General features: G+C 37.5%; 2 protein-coding genes across 13 annotated transcripts in view; one reads left to right on the top strand and one right to left on the bottom strand.

The window, feature by feature from the left end:
• Positions 1 to 469, bottom strand: part of AIMP1 (aminoacyl tRNA synthetase complex interacting multifunctional protein 1) — a 29,593-nt gene extending 29,124 nt beyond the window's left edge. The window contains exon 1 of the mRNA XM_078002068.1: positions 125 to 469. The gene's annotated coding sequence lies outside the window, so the exon portion shown is untranslated. The remainder of the gene's footprint in view (positions 1 to 124) is intronic.
• Positions 267 to 24,947, top strand: part of TBCK (TBC1 domain containing kinase) — a 235,999-nt gene continuing 211,318 nt past the window's right edge. For 3 of the 12 annotated variants that reach the window (XM_078002045.1, XM_078002051.1, XM_078002048.1), the window contains exons 1-4: positions 267 to 537; positions 7,735 to 7,956; positions 17,333 to 17,405; positions 22,365 to 22,502. In XM_078002045.1, coding sequence (XP_077858171.1) covers positions 7,764 to 7,956; positions 17,333 to 17,405; positions 22,365 to 22,502 — 404 coding nt within the window. In that variant the 5' untranslated portion in view covers positions 267 to 537; positions 7,735 to 7,763. Of the gene's footprint in view, positions 542 to 7,734; positions 7,957 to 17,332; positions 17,406 to 22,364; positions 22,503 to 24,947 lie in introns of all 12 variants that reach the window. The other 9 variants (XM_015138914.3, XM_078002054.1, XM_078002049.1 and 6 more) reach the window with 5 other exon arrangements.

Raw genomic sequence — 24,947 nt, 5'->3', positions numbered from 1 at the left:
ACAGATTCAATCGTCAATTCTTTTTTCCTCTTCCTGTGCTCAGTCCCATTAACCTTCCACACCACGCTCCTCGTCTTCCATTCCCTCACCCAGGATTTCCAATCGCCCCCTCGTCCCCCGGCACCTCTTTGTCTGTCGCTATATTTCATTTCGAGTCCAGTTTGGGCAAGGGGCAGGACGCCACAAGTCGGGGTCTTTCCTCAGTATTGGGTCGCGGTGGCTGTGAGGGCAGAAGAAAAGGCCAGGCTGAGGGGAGGGTGGAGGGTAAATAGCTGGGATCTGTGATTGGGCAAGGCCAGGCTCGCGGTCCTTGCCGGGTTCCGCGAAGGGAACCTGAGCTGACTCGGCTCGCGGGCGAAGGGCAGCCTCTGAGCTCCCGGCGTTCCGGGAGCGGTCTCTTTTGTAGGAGCACCTGAAATGCAGCGTCTAGTGCACTAAGTCGTAGCGGCAGCACCAGGCACAGCGACTGCGCTGTGGCCCTGTGTAGAAGCTCCGTCCCCCTTGTCTTTGTGTTTGCCTGCGTCCCCAGACTCAGAGGCAGGTATTTGCGTAATCTAGTTTTCCGTGTCGTAGTGGGTGGGGTCTGTGGGAGGTAGAGGACTATCAGGAGCAGTGAGTGGCCCCGCATGTCTTCAGAAGGGATAAGAGAACCGAGCTGTGGAGCTGCTTGCTCATGGGTACTGTCTCCATCCCTAGCTACAGCCCGCCTTTCCTGTGAATCAGGTTCACCTGAGTCCTTTGGGAACCGTAGGCTCAGCAGTCGCTCTGTCACTGCCTCAAAGGAAGGCTAAAGGAGGAGGTTAGAGAATCTAGAATCTGCCCCTCCATTTCTCACCATAGAGGCAGAATTTTGCTTTGATTTGTTTCTGGCGCTCGAGGTTTAGTCAATTGTCGAAGTGTAACACCCTCTTGAGCAGTAGGAGAACGTGAAGCAGTGAAAGGAAATTACTTGAGGATTGTCAGTGGCTGCTTTTCAAGGTCCCCTGTCCTGGTTTCTATCTATTTGGGACAAAAATAACCTCTTGAGAGAATGTATATATAAAATAAATGAATTAGTATCATTTTCCTGTAGAAGAAATGTGAAACTTTTGTTCATGATAAAATCAACATCTTTTGCCCTGTTTTTTACTTTCTCTCCCCATTCGAGTCATTTAACTATAAGTTCTTTGAGGGCAGAGATTCTGACTTGTTCATTATCCTTTGCCCACCGGCTGGAAAAACAACCGACTTAAAATAGGGGCTTCAAAATATTTGTTGAATGAATTAATTTTCAAGCCCAACTGCTTGCACTGTTGTTTGCCTCATCTAATCTCTCACTTCTGCGTTTTGTTTGTTCTTTTCCCCCAGTAGTTTTCTTCCACTCACCAGGTGTAAGCAAATGTCTGTGTGTGCATTTTTGTGTGTGAGCCTTTTTATGTACAACCATCTAAGAGGTAGTGAAAAAAGAACACTGATGAAATATTTTATGTTAATTAGTGTTTTATCTTTTCGATCATTGTGTTTTATTTGGTTATTTTATTTTCAGCTAAGTGATAAAGCTATCTGATTGAAAATCAAATAGTTGGCCAGGCGCGGTGACTCACGTCTGTAATCCCAGCACTTTGGGAGGTCGAGGCGGGTGGATCACCTGAGGTCAGGAGTTCAAGACAGCCTGGCCAAGATGGTGAAACACCATCTCTACTAAAAATTAGCTGGGCGTGGTGGTGGGCGCCTGTAATCCCAGCTCCTCGGGAGGCTGAGGCAGAGAATCGCTTGAACCCGGGAGGTGGAAGGCTGCAGTGGGCCGAGATCATGCCACTGCACTCCAGCCTGGATGACAGACTGAGACTCCGTCTCAAAAAAAAAAAAAAAAGTATGGCATAGTAGGATTGAATAATAAGGTACAACTGTGTCACCTGTCCTATTCTCAGTACTATTCTTCAAAGATAACCACTTTTAACCTTTTTTAGGTCTGTAGGTTAAATAATAAGTTAAACCTAGTTAATTCTTTTTGTTGACTTCTTGAGATAGCCCTAAGTTAAACTAATTCTTTTTCTGTTGACTTCTTGAAATAGCCCACACCATTCACAATCTCTCTTCTCAGAATTTGGGAATACTCATAATCATAATTTTTGGCTTTTGTATTGGTTACTTTATAATTCAAAATAATATACGTAAATTTTTCACGTCAACTTTTGAAACTATATTTGACTCCTTGTTTGGTAAAACGAGAAAAGTAGTGATTCTACCTTTTTCTTTATCACCTTAGAAACTACATTTATGCCCACTTTCTCTTAGCTGGACATTTACTTTTACATTGTCAAAGTTGATAATATATTTCTTAACTATAATATTTGCACTTTGTTCGCGTGCCAAAAACCAATAAAAAAAATAAAATGTTTACAGTATTATGGCTTTATAGTTGTTATTTAGTGCAAGTCCAAGCTGTATGCTTCGATATGTTTTTTCCCAGAGTTTTAACTTCATGACCCCTGTGCCATAGTAAGAAGATTATTTATGATATCAAGGTCAAATGGGTTTTTCTTTCTTTCCTGCCAAGGGCAAAATATTATGCTGTAATTGAGCATGCTTTATATTTTGGACTATGTAATTACATAGTTTTTAACTATCCCTACTTTCTTAATTGCCTTTCTGCTTTCTCCTGAGGAATAGGTAGGTGAATGTGCTTTCTTCACTGACTCTTTTCATTCTTTGTATGATGGACATAGAAGCTTCCATTCTTCTGTTTGAAGTTTTTCCCCTTGAAGCCCAATGGCTTTCTGTTTAATTTGAACAGATTGCATTCTAGTCCTTTTGAATTGCTCCTATCCTGGGTTTATATTCATTCTTGGGTAAATAACATTGTTTCTTAGCCCCTCACCTTCTGTTATTGGACTTCCCACTATTTCCCTGTAATATATCCTAAGGAAGCTTGCTCACAAAAGGCATGTGAAAGGTAATTTTATTTTTTAATGTTTGTATGGCTATAAATTATAATTTGCTCTTATGACTGATAATTTGGCTGTATATAGAATCAGAAGTATTTTCCTTCAACTCTCAATCCTTCCATGTCTTCTAACTTTTTTTTCCTTTTTTTTGAGCTGGAGTCTCGCTGTGTTGCTCAGTCTGGTCTGGAACTCCTGACCTCACATGATCCTCCCACCTCAGCCTCCCAAGTATCTGGGATCACAGGCACACGCCACAACACCAGGCTCTTTTCAAACTTTCATTATTGCTGATGAGAATGACAGTTTCACTTTAATTTGTTGATAGCGGAATCATTTTTTTCTCTCTGAAATGTTTAAAATTTTCTAGTTACGTTTGATGCTTTGAAAATGTATGGCAATGTTTATCTTCTCATAGGCTCTTATTTTTTATGAGATAAAATTGACACATATTAAAACACACTGATTTTAAGTGGTCAGTTTAATGAGTTTTGATGCATGTATTCATCCATAGAACCACTACCAGCACAATCAAGATAGAAAATATTTCTACCACTACAGAAAGTTCCTCTGTTTCTGTTTATTCAAGCCCCCTTCCCCATCTGCAGTACTATCTTCTGATTTTTATTAATACTGTAATTTAGAACTATAGTTCTGGAATTACATTTAAATGGAGTCATACAGTTTGCACTCTTTTGTATCTGCTTCTTTCATAAACTTAATATTTTTGAGGTATATCCATGTTTTGGCCTGTGTGTTCCATTTTTCTTGTTAAATAGAATTTCATGGTACAAGTATGTTAACTGATTCACTTGTGAAACATTCGCATTGCTTCTGGTTTTTAGCTATTAAGAGTACAGTTCCTGTGAACATACTCATACCAGCATTTTTATGGAGAAATATTTTCATTTTCTTGGTTAAACACCTAGTAGGAGTGGAATTTCTGAGTCACAAGTTAGGGATATTTTTCACTTTAGAAGAGTTTTCCAAATATTTTCCAAAATTCTTTTGCCGTTTTACACTCACACTAGCAATATATCAAAGCTCCACTTCCACATTCTCCTCAACACTTGTTATTGCCAGTCATTTTAATTTTAGCCATTGTAGAAGTTAAAGGGATTCTCATTTGCATTTCTCCCAATTAATGATATTAAGCATTTTTTTCATGTGCTTATTGACTTTTCGTGCCTTGTGTGAAAATGTATTTGTGACTTTTACCTATTTATGTATTGGCTTGTTTTATTATTGAATTGTGGTATTTATAGACTCCGAATACAGGTCAATTATATATAGACACACATATATTTGATTTTAAAAGGTCCTATGTATACATAATGTCATATGTATATATAGACAGATATAAATAATATTTCCCTTTAACTCGAAGTTTTATTTTCTCAGGTGCCTTTTGATATGCAGATGTTTTTAATTGGTGAAGTCTACTTTGTCAAAATTGTCTTTTGCGACTAGTGCTTTGTTATATCATGTCTAAGAAATCTTTTCCTAGCCTAAGGTTGTAAAGATACTCTCTTATGTTTTCAATGAGAAGACTTAACAGTTTTACCTTTACATTGAAACCTATGATCCATTTTAGACTTTTATGGATGTATCAGTAGAAGTTAAGGTTATTATTTTTTATATGAATATCTTTTTCCAGCACCATTTGTAAAAAAGACTTTCCTTGAACTCTTTTGAGTTCTGTTGAAAATCTATTTTATTTAAAAAATGTTAAATTATGAAATATGTGGTATTAACACACACGTAGATAAATATAGAGCATGGAAATTACCAAGCATAATGATAACATGAACACCCATTAATTCACCAGCTAAAAACTAGGCTATTATTCAAGATTTTTGAAGCTTCTTGTGGATTTTTCCCTAACCTTACCCCTGCTTTAATTTGGTAGTAACCATATTCTGAGTTTTTTTTTTTTTTTAAATTCCCTTACTTATTGAACATATTCTTACAATAGATGTAAGTATTCCAGAATTATGTTTTTGTTTTGTTTTTGAGTTTTATAAAAATTGGCATATTTTATGTTACTTTTTTCACTCAATATTCATCTGTGCTATTAAACATTGCTATAGTTTGCTTATTTTTCATTATGTATGCAGGTGAATATGCCACAATTTATTTAACCATTTACCTACCATTGGACATTTAAATTGTCTCCAGTTTGGGGATATTAGGAGCAATACTGCCCTGATCTTTCTTGCACAGGTCCACTCTGTGTGTGTGTGTGTGTGTGTGTGTGTGTGTGTGTGTGTAGGAGTTTCTGTAGGAATGTAATAGCGAGATAGTGTAAAACATTTCTGGTGATTTTACTAATTTACTCCCACTTACAGCAAATTAGAGATCCTATTTTTCCGCATCCTTCTAACATTATGTGTTATCAGATTTCTTAATTTTTAACTGTCTGGTAGATAAAAATTTTTGGTGGTTTTAATGTGCAACTCCTTGATTATTCATGAGGTTGTTTATCTTCCCATATATCTATTGGCCATTTCTCTTTATTCTTTTGTATAATTTGCTTTTCTGTAACTTGTTTTATGTAATGGATGCAATATCTTCTCAAATCTCTCTATATTTATTAGAGTTAGTTTTTGTGTTTTTTCATAAATTATTTCAGTTGCTTCCAAAGCCAGATTTTTGGAGGTTTATTTTATTGTTTGCGCTTGATACTGTAGTCTTTCCTCAACTATCTGATGATTCTCAGACAACTCATTATTTAAGAGCTAAGGCTGCCTGGGAGCTTTGCGTATATGGACAGGCTTATTGACTGATCACCTTTTGGTTTAGGATGGCTGGGTGCACAGCCAAATCTTAGCTGGGGTCCTACAAATTACAGAATCGTGAGGAATTTGCTCTTCTTGCCAGTGTCCATAGCAACTACTGTAGTTCTCAGTTTGTTCAGATTCTTTAGGAAAGAACCTTTTATTTTCAGAGTGTAAATAACTGCCTATGTTGTGGGACTGGTGGCAGAATTGATACTTCTAATTATTCAACACTTCACCCTTCTGATTTCAAACCCTCTTTGACTGCTGTTTACCATTGTTCCCGCCTTCTCTAAGTCTGAAGCCTCTGAATCTGAAAGGGCCAAACAAACCTCTTGACTAATAGGCCGGGCGCGGTGGCTCACGCCTGTAATCCCAGCACTTTGGGAGGACGAGGCAGGCGGATCACAAGGTCAGGAGATTGAGATCACCCTGGCTAACACGGTGAAACCCCGTCTCCGCTAAAAATACAAAAAAATTAGCCGGGCGTGGTGGCGGCACATTCCCAGCTACTCGGGAGGCTGAGGCAGGAGAATGGCCTGAACCCGGGATGCGGAGCTTGCAGTGAGCCGAGATCGCGCCACTGCACTCCAGCCTGGGCGACAGAGCGAGACTCCATCTCAATAAAAAAAAAAAAAACCCAAAAAACAAAAAAAAACCCCCAAACCTCTTGACTATTATAGGTTGTAGCTTATTTCTTTCTGCTTCTTGTGACAATACTCTTCCATATATATTTTGTTTTGTACAAGTTTCTAGAAATCTTTCATCACCTCATGGCCTGTGTCCCTTCCTTGTTAAGGGTTTATACTTTTTAAAATATTTTTAATGATTTCAGTAAGGTTTCTGGTCAGACAAAAGTGGTTTTATTGAATTGGAATTCCAGCATATTTATCAAAAAGCTGAGAAGGGAAAAATGCAGGGCTTTACCAGTAGAATGTCTTTTTAGTGAGGTCCATGGGTAAAATATTTTTTACCCATGTCAGAAGACCTTTTTTGTTTTCCTTTGTTTTGTTTTGTGTTGTTATGGTTGCCTTAATGTGATTCAGATTGATATGGAGCAAGTTTCCTAATCTCCAGGCTACTACCTTACACAACTTTGGGGGCACCGTTTATTTTGGAGTAAGTGCAAATAGGATGTCTCATGCTATACACGTGGAACAACTATCTCTAAACTTGAGCCAGTAGCTCTATCAGGATTATTAATAGATTAAATCAGATCATACATTATGTAAAACTTCGAGCATATAAATGAAAATTGCTTATTTAATATTATAGAGCCTTCTTTTAATCTAGTTTAAGCTTTACTACTATTAATAAGGTCCCTGATTAATTACCAGTTGGTATCTATATTCCCTCTTTCCTGACTTACCTCACTGTATGAGAAGGAAGGTTCTTGATGGTATGTGAGTTATTCAATCTTTAGGTAAAGAGAGGAGCCTTATTGGCTGGGTGTGGTGCCTCACGCCTGTAATCCCAGCACTTTGGGAGACTGAGGTGGGCGGATCAGGAGGTCAGGAGTTCAAGTCCAACCTGGCCAACATAGTGAAACCCCATCTCTACTGAAAATACAAATAGTTAATTGGGCTTGGTCGTGGGTGCCTCTACTCGGGAGGCTGAGGCAGAATTACTTGAACCCGGGAGGCGAAGGTTGCAGTGAGCGGAGATGGTGCCACTGCACTCCAGCCTGGGTGACAGTGCGAGACTCTGTCTAAAAAAAAAGAGAAGAGCCTTATTAATAATATGAAGATGCAGTAACAGACTTCCTCTACTCTTTAAACTGCAAGATGTCATTGAGGATGGAATCATCTTTCCTTTTTTATGCCATTGAAAATCTTTGAGTTTGATTCAGAGCTGCAATATAAATGTATGCTGAGGCGTTTTGTCCTCTGATATTTTAGAATTTTCTTACTGTGATATTTTTACTGTGAAGTGTTCAGATTGGCATTTTCCTCCAAGTTGTATGTTAATTGTGTTTAAGGTTTGGTCTGTCTGGCTTCATATTTGGTGTGTCCTAAAATTCTCTCCTTTTCCAGATTATCTTAGAAGACCTAGGATTCCAAAAATGTTTCCCCTGGAGGACGCTGAAATGGGAGCCTTTACCTTCTTTGCCTCGGCTCTGCCACATGATGTTTGTGGAAGCAATGGGCTTCCTCTTACACCAAATTCCATCAAAATTTTAGGGCGCTTTCAAATCCTTAAAACCATCACCCATCCCAGACTGTGCCAGTATGTGGATATTTCTAGGGGAAAGCATGGTAAGTTATTTTCTTTTTTTTCCTATTTATGTTTTCTACTTTGTTACCCAAAGTTATAAATACTGTATCCACTAAATATATAAAGCTATCATCAGTTCCTGTGCACACATGTCCTTCTTTCTCTCCTCGTTTTCCCCCACCCTGCCTCACTCTCATACACTTGCCCATTTATTTGCAAATCTACTAGGTAAAATTCAAACTCTTTATTAGGCTATTGCATGCAAAAATCCTTCATCTAGTCCTTGATCCAGTCTGTGCTGTCCTCTTTCGATGTATTGCTTGTTGTTTCCATTAATTTAACCATTCATTCCAGCCAAGCTGAGTTGCTTTGAGGTTTTTTGATTCACACATCCTTGATTTTGTTCTTTGCAATTTTCTCTCATGGATTATGCTATGAGGGAGGGGCAAAGGTAACAGAAATTTATACTGAGCAGAGTGGCCAAATATACCTATCAGTAAGCTATGGGAGGAGTCATGAATATTTATGAAAGGAGAACCATGTGTATGTGCATTTAAACTTCATTCCCCTTCAAGCCGCTTCATGGGTCCCACATATAAAAATTGGCAATGTTGGCATGATCTGATGGTCATGATCCGAGGGTGGAGTTTTTCACCCTCTGACGTCAAAGGTGGAGCAAAGGACACGAAAACCCTTACTGCTCATTCTTGGTAGACTGGCCAGAACCACTCCATGGTTGGTTATCAGGCAAATGGTTGCTTATCAGGCAAAAAAGAAGGGGTAGTGTCAGACAGTTGGTTGATATCAGTTGTGAAATCTTTTGAAAGGGCTGGTTTTCGCTAAGTCCCTAGGGAAGAAAGCCTAATCATGGTTAAGAGGGTGGTATAATGAGGTAGTCTGACCCTAAGTGCTATCATGGCTGAGAACTCAGTTTTCAAGGTTATTCTGGGGTCCCCTTGGCCAAGAGATGGTCCCTTTCGTCAGTTGAAGGGCTTTGAAGATTACTTTTAATTTACAGTAAACATCTAAGGAAATGAAATTTTAAGTTTAAAACTGTAGCTTCAGTAGGCTTTAGGAAGTCTGTGAACCCCTCAAATTACTATAAAATTGTATATGTGTGTATACATATGTACACATGTGTTTGCTGAATAATGAAAATTCATAGTTTTTCACAGATTTTCGAAAAGGATTCCTAATGTAAAAAAAAAGGAGGAGAGAGGGGGCTTAAAAGCACTGGTGTAGAGTATCAAGGGGTATGGAGAGATCATCTTCTTTGGAGAGATCATCTTCTTAAGGCTAACTTGAGAAGTTCTAATATCAGGTCCTAGTCTTTTCAAAATTGATTTGACCTGCACCTAGTGTTGCACCATGTCATATATTTACCAATCAGGAGACCCACAGTCAGGGCCACTGTATGGGGTTTTGCCACACTGCATAAAAGCTTCTGGATAATGGAGTAAGTGGGAGCTGAAATCTGATTCTCTAATTTATTCTAGGGGGAGGGGTACTTTTTCTAATTTGGTTAAAGAGAACTGTGAAAACTAGTGGTAACTATATAGTAGACTATAGATAGCTCCAGCCATTTGCTGAAAGCCCAGAAAATAACTTTTGGTGAGTTAATTTTTGTTCAAAAAATAATTTTTTGCCAAAGATTTTTATTTGTTACCTGGCTTCAATGACATTAAGTAGATGTTGAAAAATTACGGGGATCATTTGGGGCTTTTTACGTCACCAAGCAATATAATAGATATTTTCAAAACCTGTATACTTCAATACCCCATTACCCTTAACTCAGCTATAGATTCTAAAAAATTGCCAGTTGTAGAGTTGGCCTATTTCCAAAACCATTCTTTGGTTGTCAGTACAGTAGTATTAACCATGGGTGGTGAACATCTGTAAAGTTGGCAGAGGCCTGTCTTTCCAAACTCTTGCCACCAAGAGCCCTTTGTTTATTCCCACTGTATCTGGAAGCCCCTTTGGAGCTTCACTTTATGTATTTGGGGTTTTTCCTCTGACCAATTTTTCCTAGGCCTTTTCTCAATTGACAAAATAGTCCTAAAGCTCCTTCTTTTTCTTCCTCTACCTAACTTGGCCTCTATAAACACTGAATTAGGAACTGTGTTATAGCATGATTCTCTTTGGGGAGCATTCTTGCTAATTTTGCCTATGAACCTTCTTTTTGATTATCAAAATCAGGTGGGAACTGATCCCCTTAGAAACTGTAATTGTTCTACTGATTGTTGTTCTCTGAGGCCAGTTCAACGGTATGGTTAGTCCCCTTAGCCCTGTCCACCATATTGCTGTTTACTCTGCTTCCCTGACTTGCCTTGCTCCTCATGTTATCTCAGCAGCCCTCTCTGCTAGGGTAACATAGGTCATGAATATATGTAAAGTTTATATATTTTAAGTCTAGTTGTCTGAAATGAAAATATCAATTGTCATTAGGCTAGGGAATTTGATTATTTTGTTTTTATTGGCAATGTTTAACATTCTGAAAAGTTGTGTGTATGAGTAATAATTTACTGTTAGAGTAACTGCTTATGCAAAAGTCTGTTTGTTCCAAAACATTGTAGTCAGTTCAGTTGCATCTACTTTGAAAAATTTGAAAAGTTGCTGCTGAACAATCTCCTTAGTGAAAGTATTTCTCAGTGTGAACACCTATTTTTCAGTGGTGTAATACCATATAACTTTGATTTGTGTCTTCTCAAAGAATTTTGATTTTGATTCTACTTTTCCTCTTTTTTTCTGTTCTTGCTATGCAGATATCTTACTATTGTTAGTCATGCCCCTTCCCACCCTGCATGTTACTGTTAAGTCAATAACAATTAACTTCTTACTGGGAGTCACATACTCCTCTTACATGTGGTCTGTTTTAGTAACAATATGTTTTCACATATGTTAGCTCAGAAGTAAAGGCACTGTTTTCTATAGATCATTCAAAACTAATCAAAGATGATAATATTTTCTTGCTAACTCAGCAGGATGAAGGTTTTAATCTCAGGAATGGTAGACACTTTATTAGAATTTCAGAACTTTTTTTCTAGTAGAAGAAAATATCTTTAGGAGAAAAGAAGCCAGTAAACGCTGAAAATACTGTGTTAACAAATTTTATCTTTTCTTTTGAGCTTGAAATCTCAGCTGTGTTTAGAAGCAGAGTGAAGATTATAAATGGTAGTACATCCTTTTTAATTTGGTATTGATTATCCAGAAATCTTTCAATGATTGCTGGTGAAATCAAGAATAAAAATTATTTTATTTGAAATTAAAGTAGAGAATAATACAATTATATGGAATGTAAGATTAATTTATTCTGTATCTCTAGCATATAAATTTTAATCTGTGTTTATATTACTTTCATAAGAGAAACAACAAATTATATAATTATATAAATTATATATGTAGTATACATTATATAAGTATATTAAAAATATTGCTGAGAATTTGTGTGCATGATTGTGGGGGCTGCTAGGCAAGTTTGAAATTCATGAGGAAGGTCATCAAGAAGGACAAGCTGAACTCTTGGGCAGAAGCTGAAGCTGTCATCCACAGGTGGAATTTATTCTTCTTCAGGGAAGCTTCAGTTCTGCTCATAGTTATTTATTTTTTATTTATTTATTTTTCAGAGACAGGAGTCTCACTATATTGCCCAAGCTGGTCTTGAACTCCTGGTTTGAAGTGATACTCCTGTCTCAGCCTCTCCTGTAGCTGGGATTATAGGTGTGAGCCAGTGTACCTGGCTTTCAGTTCTGCTCTTAAAGGCTATTAAACTGATTGAATCAGCATTATTCAGATTATCTAGGATAATTTCCCTTCAAGTAAACTGATTGTAGACTTTATTCATTTGCAAAATAATTTCACAGCAACATCTAGATTAGTATTTGATTGAATGACTGGATCCTATAGTCTCGTCAAGTTGACTCATAAAACTGACCATTGCAGTGTTCTGGTACCGATACTATTCTTTAAGCATAGTATTTTTCTTTGTTGGTTTTGAACTGTATAAGCACTTATTGAGATAATCATATTTTAAAGGTGATGAGCTAGTCTCGATTTTTACTGTGAATAACAAAAGTGATGCAGTAAATGTATTCTGACAACGTTTATATTATTTTAAGGGATTCATGATTCACCTCTTTCTCTAAATTTAAAAAAAAAACGCTACTTTTAAAAACTTTATTTTACTTTCCCTGCCCCTTATTCAGCTCCTTTATTCTTGCTTAAATGTGTGTTCTCTTCAGTTTCTTAGTGTTAACTTTGTATTAGCCTGTTTTCACGCTGCTGATAAAGACATACCCGAGACTGGGCAATTTATACAGGAAAAACCTTTAATGGATTTACAGTTCCATGCGGCTGGTGAGGCCTCACAGTCATGGTGGAAGGCAAGAAGGAGCAATTCATGTCTTACATGGATAGCAGCAGGCCAAAAAAAGAGAGCTTGTGCAAGGAAACTCCCTCTTATATAACCATCAGAGCTCATGAGACTTATTAATTATCACAAGAACAGGGAAAGACCTGGCCCTGTGATTCAATTACCTCCCACTGAGTCCCTCCCACAACACATGAGAATTCAAGATGAGATTTGGGTGGGAACACAGCCAAACCCTATCAAACTTAAAACACACAGTTTGGGCTGGAGACACTACATCATACTTGGGGTTCCTCAAATCTTTGTTAGAAGGAAGACTATTTCGCAATTATTGTATATTCTACTCTTTAAAGTTCATCTCAGCATCACTTTTTTTTTTTTTTATAAATAATACTACTACATTGATGATTTATATTTGGCACATTATGTTTCCCAAATGCTTTATTCTGTGAAATTCTATTGTTTTTATAACATGTTATTTTTAAACAGTGGTCCAGAGATTTTAGAATGAAGACTCTCTAAAGATTTCTTTAAAAAACATAGTTCATAGTAGAAATATTGTTTTGGTATACACTACATTATCTCTGGGAGAAACTTTGATGTTCTGCCGAGGATTATGGCTCTGCAGCATTAAAACTATGCTTAATAGTTCCATAGAATCTTGAAGCTTTGACAAACACTTGTTTATGATATTTTGAAGGGGTTTCCAAAAGCCTGAAAAATTTTAGTTGTGCCAGATACTTTGGAAATCTCTTATAGATATGGAGAATTATGAATATCCAATTTAAAATGATTAATGGAATATGCACATTTTAATAAATTATTTTGTTTTTGTTTTACGTGAAAGTCAGTGCTACTGAGTTATACTGAGTTTATAATATGGGCATGTAATTTTCTACACAGGACAGAGCTCTGTTTAGTGACTGTGGTCGTATGAGATTCTTCATTTCTAATGGCCGCATCATGCCTTTGCTAAAGCTAATTCATTTAACAGTTATCTTTATATTACATGCCTATATGTTGTAAGTGACATTCTACACACATGTGATGCAGTACACCTGTGTGCACTAGGCACCTGTGATGTACTACTGTGATGCACCTGTGTGCAACTACTGATGCACTGCTAGGCACCTGTGATGAGACGCACCTCATTCCTGCCATCACAAAATATATTATCTGATAGGAAAAAAGATACTACAGTAGTCCCCCCTTTTCCTCAGGGGATGTGTTCCAAGAAGTCTCCTGCCACTCCCATTGGATGTCTGAAACTGAGGATTGTACAGAATCTGATTCTCATGAGTCATAATATGTTTCTATGTATGTCTTCTACTCACAAATTTAATGCCTTTTCCATCTTAGCTAGGCACTTGTCTTGCACTGTGGTCATAATTTTGTAGTTTGAGGCATGACAACAAAACTAGCATGATTTTCTTTTTTCTTAAATTTCACAAATAGAAAATTTCTTACCATACATCTTAACAACTGATTTTTTTTTCTTTCCTTATCAAGTTGAGAACTTTCACCTTTTCACTTGAAGGAAACACTTTACATCTTCTTTTTGTTGTTGTTGTTTTTAAGACGGAGTCTCACTGTGTTGCCCAGGCTGGAGTGCAGTGGCGTGATCTTGGCTCACTGCAAGCTCCGCCTCCCAGGTTCACGCCATTCTCCTGCCTCAGCCTGTAGCTGGGACTACAGGTGCCTGCCACCACGCCTGGCTAATTTATTTTTATTTTTTTTGTATTTTTAGTAGAGATGAGATTTCACCATGTTAGCCAGGGTGGTTTCCTGACCTCATGATCCGCCCACTTCGGCCTCCCAAAGTGCTGGGATTACAAGCGTGAGCCACCACACCTGGCCACGTCTTCTTTTTGGCATATATTAATTGCTGGTGAGAGATTTCATTATGCTACTCAGAATGGCATGCAATTTAAAACTTATAAATGGTTTATTTCTAGAATATTCCATTTAAAATTTTTGGAAACTGCAGAAAGTAAAACCATGAATAAGTTGGAGTTATTGATGATGCTGGCTGGACCAAAATAAAAATGCATACAAATTATTAGAGTTGAAACAAGTGCTACGAAAGAAAATTAAAATGTGGAATAGAGTATGTTGTAGGAGAGCAAATCGATGTCGGGAGGTCCAGAAAAGTGTCCCTTGAGGAAGTCACATTTAACTGAGCCCTGAATAATGAATAATAATAAAAGCTAACAATTAGCTAGTGCTTGTTATGTGCCAGACACTATTCTAGGCTTTTATTATATATTAACTCTTTTCAACCTCACAACAACCCTGTGAGGTAGGTGGCTATTCTTCTCTTCATCTTACAGAAAAAAAACTGTCATAGAGAAGTTAGAAAATTTCCCTGAGGTCACATAGTTAATTAGTAGTAAAACTGGGATTTGATCCCAGACGAAATAGTCTATACTCTTTACCACTATGTGGGAAAGATCATTTGAGGCAGTAAGAACCCATGTGTAAGTGCCCTAGGGCAGGAAGCCAGAAGGAAGATCAGTGTGATGGAAGTTGGTAAACTAAGATAAAATAACATAGATGAAGCTAGAGAGGGAGTTCCATATTCAGACTTCTTATGATTTTATCACTTGGGCTTTAGTGTGAAGATATGTTGGAAAGAAATAAGAATTAATGTGAGAAGATCAGTTAAAAGATTGTTGTAGTTCTCTAATGAGATGATGCTGGCTGGGCCCAGATTGTGGCAGATGGAGCAAACTATATAGATTCTAGAAATATTTGAGAGATAAAAATAGCAGCCCTCTGTTTATTTGGATTTGAGAAGGGGAGATTACTGTTTAGTTTGTAGCTAGAGCAGTTGACTGGATAGTGATATCATTGACTGAAATAGTATTAAAGGGGACAGACTTTAACAGTAAATTATAAGTTGAGTTTTGGTTCTCTTGAGTTTCACGTGACTTTTATATTAAAATCCTGTAATATGGGCTATAAAAGCCTGCAGTTCAGAAGAGAGTGTTGGGCTTGCAATAAAATCTCAGAGTTTTTCAGCCTTGGGAATAGATGAGAAAACAGGAAAAAGACCCTGAATCAAAGGTGGAGAAACTGGTAGCATTTCAATTTGGGTAGAAGAGGTAAAGATTTACAGAGGATACTGAGGGGAGGGAGCCAGATAAATGTAAGGAAAATGGACAAAACGTGGTAAGATGAAAAGCAAAGGAATGCAGCTTCTTGTTTTGGTTTTCTGATAAGGTTGACAGCTTTTTTCTTCTGGAATTTTACCATTGTACTAAATTGCTTGGAGCTTACCTTTGCATACTCTTTTCTTTATTAAGTAAATAACTTGACCTTTTATTTCATGGTTTCCTTTCCTTTTTCTTTTTCTTTTTTTCTCGTTAAATATTCTTTTAAATTTAATTTTCTTTAAATTCCTGTTAAATATTCCTGTTCACCTCCCTCTCTAGTTTCATCATTTGCTATTTCATTTTATTCCTATTCCTCTACGATTGGAATCTTTTATCCGAAAATGATAATATTCATATATAGCATTTTTAATTTTTGTGTTTCAGATCATTCTGTATAATCCCATTTTGCTAGACAGAGTAAACTTAGATATGATCCAAGATAATACTTTGCTCCGACACTTGACATGTCTGCCTGAACACAATTGTCCATCTCTCCTTCCCCTATTCAAGACCATACCTTAATCCAGTCATTACTGAACTATTTTATATACTAGATTTCTTACTCTGAACTCCCTCTTTCCCATCTTCTTCTGTCTCTTTTTTCTACCTTGGCTACTTTTTCACTTTCACCAAATTTTCATTTTACAGTTTTCATTATTCCTAGTTTCTTTGCACCTTTACTTTATCTAGTCTCAGTCTGTCATTGTGTTTTGTGTTAAACTTCTTCCTTATTTTACTTAGAATCCATTTTGCATAGATACTGACAACACTCCAACTTCTTTTGAACCAAACTCCTCAAATAACCTTGTCAAATCCCCAAAAGCTTGGAAACCCAGTTGTACTTTTCTTTTATTCCTCTTAGATTCATTGTCAAACATCATGTTACTGACTTGGGATAATGAATGAGGCAAAAAAAGTATGGATTAGCCCTTAGAACTGTGCCATCTTGATCAGTTGATCTGTGGGAAAATAAAAATGACATCATAATGTTGATCATGTCTACCACTGTTTTGTATTATTTAATCTCAGCAGACCCTATGATGTTACAAACTACAGTTGACCCTTGAACAACATGGGTTTGGATGCACACATCCACTTAAATATGCAGATTTTTTTTCCAGTGAATTTATATTGGAAAATTCTTTGGACATTTTTGACAATTTGAAAAAACTCATTGATGAACCATGTAGCCTAGAAATATAGAAAAAACATAAAAAGGTGTGTCATTAATACATAAAATAAATGTAGATACTATTCTATTTATGTGTTGTCAATAAGGCTTCCAGTCAAGAGTAGGCAATTAGTAGTTAAATTTTGGGAGAGTCAAAAGTTATAGGTGATTTTTGACTGTGTAGGGGGTTGGCACCTTTAAGAAACCCCTGCGTTGTTCAAGGGTTAACAATAATTCTAGGTTGATTTTCTTTCTCTGTAGTTATGATTTGGATCATTTCTACTTTTTTCCAAGTTTCTGAATGCAATTTCAAAGATGTGTGTTTAAAACCAGAGTGTCAGGCAATCTGTACCTAACTCCTTACTTTCCCCTTCTTTCAAAATTCTTTATATATTAATCCAATCTTTTACTTCTTTCTTCCAATCTGTGTCAGAAGAAGGGTGAGTTATTTTTTCCCCAAGGACAGTCTTTCCGCCTGTTTTTCCTGATGGACATAAGAAAAACTCTAGCGGAAGAAAAATACAAGATAAAAAAAAAGTTATTGTTTTATTAGATGTTTATTATCCTATATACTTGGTAATAATGTAGTTAATATAGAGTTTGAAAAGCTCTTTAAAAATATTGTTATGGGTGTTATATGTTAATGTCATCAGTGTAGAATATTATTTTGTTTTTAACATGTCATATTGATAAAATATAACATGGGTTTGCTTTGTTTTACTCAGAACGACTAGTGGTCGTGGCTGAACATTGTGAACGTAGTCTGGAAGACTTACTTCGAGAAAGGAAACCTGTGAGGTACTGTAGAGTATCAGAACAATTAAATGAAAAGCAGAACTTGGCCAACAAAAATGCATTTTGTTTAAACTGCAGGGTTTTGGTTTCTTTTGTTACTTAATGATAAATGTAGGTGCAAATTTTCATTTGAGAAAATTTAATTTACAGATTACATAGGAATTCAATGTTAACATAGTCCAGTATTCATCTTTTGTGCGGTAGGCATTCTCTGAAATATTTCAAAAAAATACTTCAAAAGGGGATATATGAACATTTGAAACTTCTTAGTACTAAGCATTTCAGTAGCTGGGATTAAGATTATTTTCCTGTATTTTTAGTAGAGAGGAGCTTCACTCTTTTGGCCAGGCTGGTCTCAAACCCTTGACCTTGTGATCCACCCACTTCAGCCTCCCAAAGTGCTGGGATTCCAGGCATGAGCCACCGCACTGGGCATGGTGGTGCATGCCTGTAGTCCCAGCTACCTGGGATGCTGAGGCAGGAGAATTGCTTGAACCAGGGGAGCGGAGGTTGTGGTGAGCCGAGATGCACCACTGCACTCCAGCCTGGGCAACAGAGTGAGACTCCATCTCAAAAAAAAAAAAAAAAAAGGATTATTTTCCTGAAAGGAACACCTGGTAACTTCAAATAGGATACTTGTATTCCTAGGCACACAGTGAACTGTGTTAAATAAAGTTCACATTGAAGAGTAGGGAGAAATACTAATCATAGCTTAGATATAATTTAATGATACAGTTTAAATGCAATTGTTGCAAAGACTCAATAAATTTACTCTCTTGGCAAGGAAAGTATGTGGTCTAAACTTTTATTACAAATATACTATTAAATTAACTTCTTCACAGATTTTCTGAAGTGACCTTAAAATTATCAAAAATCTTTTTTAATGTATAAATCACATTGTATTAAACCAATAAAATATCTTGCCATGAGTGTTTATAGAATTATAATTATCCATCCTAGTTTTGAAAAATATTGTTACTCTGATTAGTTAATAGTTTTCCATTACCACAATATTCTAGATGAAAAATCTTTTTCAAGGAAAGAAAAACATTTATCTTAATAATTGGTAGTAATTTGATAGAAGCAAGACAAATAAATTGAATAAAAGTGCTATTATTGCTCTTTTAAATGATTTGGTTTTTGGTGGCCTCTGGAATGAAAAATGCAGATACCATGTATATACCAGCAGTCCCCAACCTTTTTGGCACCAGGGACCGGTTTTGTGAAAGACAGGTTTTCCATGGATGGAGGGTGGAGGGATGATTTCAGGATGATTCAAGTGCATTACGTTTATCGTCTACTTTATTACTATTTTTATTATATTGTAATATATAATGAAGTAATTATACAACTCACCATAATGTAGACTCAGTGGGAGCCCTGAGCTTGCTTTCCTGCAACTAGAAGGTTCTATCTGGGGGTAATGGGAGACAGTGACACCCAAAGTCTGTTGCTTATGTTCAGTCTTCTCTGTAATCTCGTTTTGGTTTGGTTTGCTGTCACTGCAGAAAACCCTGCTTCACAAAGATAGGATGTTGGAAATGGAAGCAGGCTTTTCAGTGCTTTTGTGCCAGTCTCGGGATATTCTGTCTTGATTTTAATCTAGAATGTATGGAGATTTGATATTGTCGAGTTGATCCTCTTCTAGCACAGATGAAGTCAATTCACCTGGCTTATTCACAAATGGCTTGCGGATCTATTCCTTCCCAGTTCAAGGGTCCTTTGTGGTTGGGAAGTAATGTTTAAACTCTTTTGAAAGCTGAGATAAGTGATCCTGCACCAGTTGGGAGAAAGAAGGCCGTGGCTCAACCTCTTTCAAAATCTCTGCTAATGTTTGAAACATGTCAGAAATCCCAGTGTTCACTCACCACCCCCATAATTCCAGTTTAGCTTTAAATGCGGCCACTTTATCTGTGGACTTGAACACAGTTGTTCTCTCCTGAAGTGACAGATTGAGTTTGTTGAGCAGGTTGAATATATCACACAAGGAGGCAAGCTTTTTGACCCATTCTTTGTCACTGAAATGTGCTGCCAGTGGTGACTATTTTTCTAAAAGAAATATCTGGAGCAGCTCTCATAACTCAAAACTCTGGCCAGCGATTCACCTTTAGAAAGCCATCAACTTCTGTGTTTAAGAGAAGACGTGTGTACTCTGTGTCCATCTCCTTACAGAGCTGCGTGAACAGATGTGAGTTCAGGGCATGCACTTTTTTTTTTTTTTTTTTGAGACTGAGTCTTGCTCTGTCGCCCGAGTAGCTGGGACTACAGGCACCCACCACCACGCCTGGCTAATTTTTTTGTATTTTTAGTAGAGACAGGGTTTCACCGTGTTCGCCAGGATGGTCTCGATCTCCTGACCTCGTGATCCACCCGCCTCGGCCTCCCAAAATGTTGGGATTACAGGCATGAGCCACCGCACCCGGCCGGAATAATATATTCTTTTAAATAAAAATCAAAGATTGGTGACATTATAAAAATTATAACTATAAAAACACATTTATTAAATAAGGTTAAACTATTTCTAAATACATATAAAAGTTATTCTTACCTATAGTCATATTAGACTTTTCTAAAGAAGGATGTAAGGCTATAGTGTACATCAGGGGTTCTCAAACCCCAGACCACAGACTAGTCCTAGGCCCTGTACCTAGGACTACACAGCAAGAGGTGAGCAGCAGGCAAGCCAGCAAAGCTCCATCTGGGTTTACAGTTGCTCCCCATCGCTGCATTACCACCTGAGCTCTCTGCCTCCTGTCAGCTGAGCAGCAGCACTGATATTCATAGGAGCACGAACCCTACTGTGAACCATGCATGTGAATGATCAGGGTTGTGGGCTCCTTATGAGAATCTAATGCCTGATCATCTAAGGTGGAGCAGAGGCAGTGAAGCTAGTGCTGGGGAGTGGCTGCAAATACAGATTAACATTAATACAGAGGTTTGATTGCACAGAGACCATAATAAATCAATTACTTGCGGACTAATCAAAACCCTGTCAGTGAGAAGCAAGTGACAGTTAAGCTGTATCTGGTGGCAGGCTTTAGAGTGGCAAGTGAGTTGATGTACTTCAGTTGTACAGCTGCATCTGGTGGTAGGCTTTAAGTCAAAATGCAACATTTATTTCAGTCTGCACATGGCCTGCCCATTATTTTATTTATCACTTCTATCTGCACCTCCTTCCTGCACGGCACACTTGTCTCAGTCACAGTTTTGATAAGCCTACAAGCTAACCCCAGTCACAATGAGTAAAAACTAAACATCACTGGAGACCTTCTTTAAAAAGGGGGAAAGACTCAATGATGAAACAGCAGAAGACTCTAAGACTGCCAACAAAAAGAAGCTTCATTTAAAAGAAAATACCAACAGTCCTACTTAAATTATAGGTTCATTGCAACAGGTGATTCACATTCTCCAAGTCTGCTTTGTATATGTGGCGACCAGCTATCCAATGAAGCCATAAAACCTTCAAAACTGCTTTGCCACATGAAGACGAAGCAGCCTGTATTAAAAGACAAGTCTTTGGAGTTTTTCAAAAGAAAAAAACATGAACATAAAGAATAGAAGTAACTATTGAAAGCCACTACTTCATCAAATGTGTTGACACTAAGAGCATCATTCTTAGCGACTAACCACATAGCTAAGAAGCCCTTTACTATCGGTGAAGATTTGATACTGCCTGCTGCTAAGGACATCTGTCATGACCTTTTAGGAGAGGATGCCGTTCAAAAGGTAGCACGTGTTCCTCTTTCAGCTAGCACCATAACTAGACAAACTGATGAAATAACAGAGAATACTGAGGCACAATTGCTAGAATTAATGAGTCACCATGGTACACAATCCAGGTTGATGAGTTGACCGATGTTGACAACAATGCAACAATGCTTGCTTTTGTGCAATATATTTTTCAGGAGGATATGCATGAGGATATGTTATGTGCACTTTTGTTGTCAACAAACACCACAGCTACAGAACTATTCAAGTCTTTGAATGATTAAATATCAGAAAAACTGAATTGGTCACTTTACGTCAGTATATGCACAGATATAGTGGCTGCCATGACTGGACGGCTTTCTAGTTTCACTTCACAGGTCAAAAAGGTTGCTTCTAAATGTGAGTCTATGCACTGTGTCATCCATAGAGAAATGCCGGCTAGCTGAAAAATGTCACCTGAACTTAATAATGTTTTGCAGGATATGATTAAAATTATCACCCTCATTAAAGTACATGCCCTTGGCCAAGTGCGGTGGCTCACACCTGTGATCCCAGCACTTTGGGAGGCCAGGCTAGTGGATCATGAGGTCAGGAGATCGAGACCATCCTGATTAACACGGTGAAACCTTGTCTCTACTAAAAATACAAAAAATTAACCAGGTGTGGTGGCTGGCACCTGTAGTCCCAGCTACTCAGGAGGCTGAGGCAGGAGAATTACGTGAACCCGGGAGGCGGAGCTTGCAGTGAGCCAAGATCGCACCACTGCATTCCAGCCTGGGCAACAGAATGAAACTCCATCTCTAAATAAATAAATAAATATATTATTCATTGCTCACTAGTTCAAATTTACACTTTAACTTCAGGCCCCTGCTGCTAAAAAGCAATTTTCTTTAAAGGTAGTTGATGTTAAAATTGAAAACCAATTATGCCCACAACTGTAGGTAAGAAAAAATATTTTAGTTGAGGCTGGGTTAAATTTGTGTAAAGATTTACAATGCAACATGTAAGATGAAAATATGCATTTACAATGCAATGTGTATGATGCAATATGCCCTTACTAGTTAGTCAACCTTGGACAAGTCTCTTAGTCATTTTCCTTATCTGTAGAATAAGGAGTTTTACTGATCAAGAGATCATTGTGAAACAAGTTATTCTCAACTTAATGTTTTATTTAGTATGCATCATATCTGATAATACATTGATCAATTGTCTTTTTTTTTTCTTTCTTTTTTTTTTTTTTTTTTTTTGAGACAGAGTCTTGCTCTGTCACCCAGGCTGGTGTGCAGTGGCACAATCTCAGCTCACTGCAACCTCCGCCTCCCGGGTTCAAGTGATTCTTCTGCCTCAGCCTCCCGAGCAGCTAGGACTACCGGCATGCCCCATCATACCCGGGTAATTTTTGCATTTTTAGTAGAGACGGGGTTTCACCATATTGGCCAGGCTGGTCTCAAACTCCTGACTTCATGATCTGCCCGCCTCAGCCTCCCAAAGTGCAGGTATTACAGGCGTGAGCCACCATGCCTGGCTGATCAATTGTCTTTATAAATGTAATTTGTTATATTTTAGTAGACTAATATCTTAGCCTACTATTGCTCTTTATTTAAATGGTAGATTTCTTGACAGAAGAACCTATGGCAAGTCTACATTTAAAACTTCAGTGCTATAAAAAAGGTTAAATTATTATAGAAACATCTATTTTATGATCCAGCAATTCCAGTCCTAGGCATAAGGCCTCCTTAAGTTTTGTACTATAGTACTTTATTTACCTCACTCTAGTCCCAGCTCTGTCTAGGTGTTTATCCAAGAGAACAGAAAAATACATGTCCACCTATGCAAAAAGATTTGCATAAGAATGTTCCCAGAAACATTCTTCATTATAGCTCTAAATTGGGTAGAACTCAAATGTCCATCGACAAGAGAATGCATAAACATGGTACAGGTTGAGAATTCTTTATCCATAATATCCGGGACCAGAGGTGTTTCGGATTTGGGATTTGTTTTCCCCAGATTTTGGAGTATTTGCATTTACATAGTGAGCTGTGTTGTAGATGGGACTGAAGTGTAAACACGAACTTCATTTATGTTTAAATGATAGCTTATACACATAGCTTGAGTGTAATTTTAGGTATTATTTTAAATAATTTTGTGCATGAAGCAAAGTTTGCACTGAATACTTATGTGTGGAATTTTCCACTTGTGGTGTCACATTGTTACTCAAAAAGTGTTGGATTTTGGAACATTTTGGATTGCAGATTTTCAGATTAGGGATGCTCAACCTGTATGTTAATCAACAATGAAAAAGAAAGAGCTACTGGTACATACAATATGTGGATTAACCTTATAAATATTATGCTGAGCTAAAGAAGCCAGACATAGAAGATTATCAGTATTTATCTACAGCGATAGAAAAACAGTGCTTTATTCTGTTAGAGAGTAAGGGGTAATTCAAGAACTGGTTCAAAATGGCCTTGAGGGAACTTTTTAAGGGGATGAAAATTTTTATATCTTGATCAGATGTTACTTATATGGTGTATGTGTGTCATAACTAAATGAAATATGTACTGAAAATGTATGCATTTTACCTATGTAAATTATATGTTAATTTAATTTAATTTTTTTTTTTTGAGACAGAGTCTTGCGTTGCTGCCCTGGCTGGAGTGCGGTGGTGCGATCTCAGCTCACTGCAAGCCCTGCCTCCCAGGTTCAAGCGATTCTCCTGCCTCAGCGTACTGTGTAGCTGGGACTACAGACATACACCACCACACCCAGCTGATTTTTTGTATTTTAGTACAGACAGGGTTTCACTGTGTTGCCCAGGCTGGTCGCGAACTCCTGAGCTCAGGCAGTCCTCCCACCTTGGCCTCCCAAAGTTCTGGGATTACAGACCTTAATTTTTTTTTTTTTTAAAGGTTGTTGAGTTATTCACTTGGCTTGAGTTCTCAATCCCTCATAGAAAAACAGTATTGTATTGTTAATGAAGATGTTTGAGCCACTGACTTTTTTGTATTTTTTGGTTTTTAGAAGAAATAGTATGAATTAGTTATTGCTTAACAAGTTACCTCAACACTTTGTGGCTTAAAACAACAGTAAAAATTTATTATCTCATATAATTTTTTTGGGTCAGGACGTAGGAATAACATAACTAGATGGTTCTAACTCAAGGTCTCACAAGGTTTCAGTCAAGATAACAGCTGGACCTACAGTCGTTTGTTATAAAAGCTTTACTGGAGTTGAGTGATCTGTTTCTAAGATGGTTTACTTATAAAGAAGGTGCTAGTTGTTGACAAGAGGCTTAATTCTTTTCTACATTGAAGGCCTTTCCACAGGCCTCTTGAAATGCTCCAAGCATGGTAGTTGACTTCTCTCAGAAGTGAACAATCTCAGAGTGAACAATCTAAGGAAAGAAAACAAGGTGGAAGCTACAGTTCCTTTGGTGACCTAGTGTTAACAAACACACACTGTTATTCCTGCAATGCAATATCCTATTAGCTTACACAGGTCAGCCATTAACTGTTTTCTGTGTTGGAGAGGATTACTCAAGAATGCACATGTGAATTTCATGAGTCATGGCTCATTGGGGGCCATCATGGAGCCTGGCTACCACAAATGTCTTAGAAACCATACAAGTACTTTTGAGAAAACACTCCTACAAAACAGGAGTGACATGCTAAATCAATATTAATGCTAACTGAAAAATAGCTAGAGTTCTTAAAATTGTTCATATTTGTTTAAAGTATTTGGGGTAGAAAAAAGGAAGGAGTATACACTAAGAATAGGGGGTAGAGTATTAAGGGAATATCCAGAAGTCCCACAGGTCAAATAGGGTCTTTATGGACA

This window comes from Macaca mulatta, chromosome 5 (assembly GCF_049350105.2).
Source record: "Macaca mulatta isolate MMU2019108-1 chromosome 5, T2T-MMU8v2.0, whole genome shotgun sequence".
Classification (NCBI taxonomy): Eukaryota; Metazoa; Chordata; class Mammalia; order Primates; family Cercopithecidae; genus Macaca; species Macaca mulatta.
Note: the sequence above shows the minus strand (reverse complement) of the source record. Positions and strands in the feature narration are given on the sequence as shown.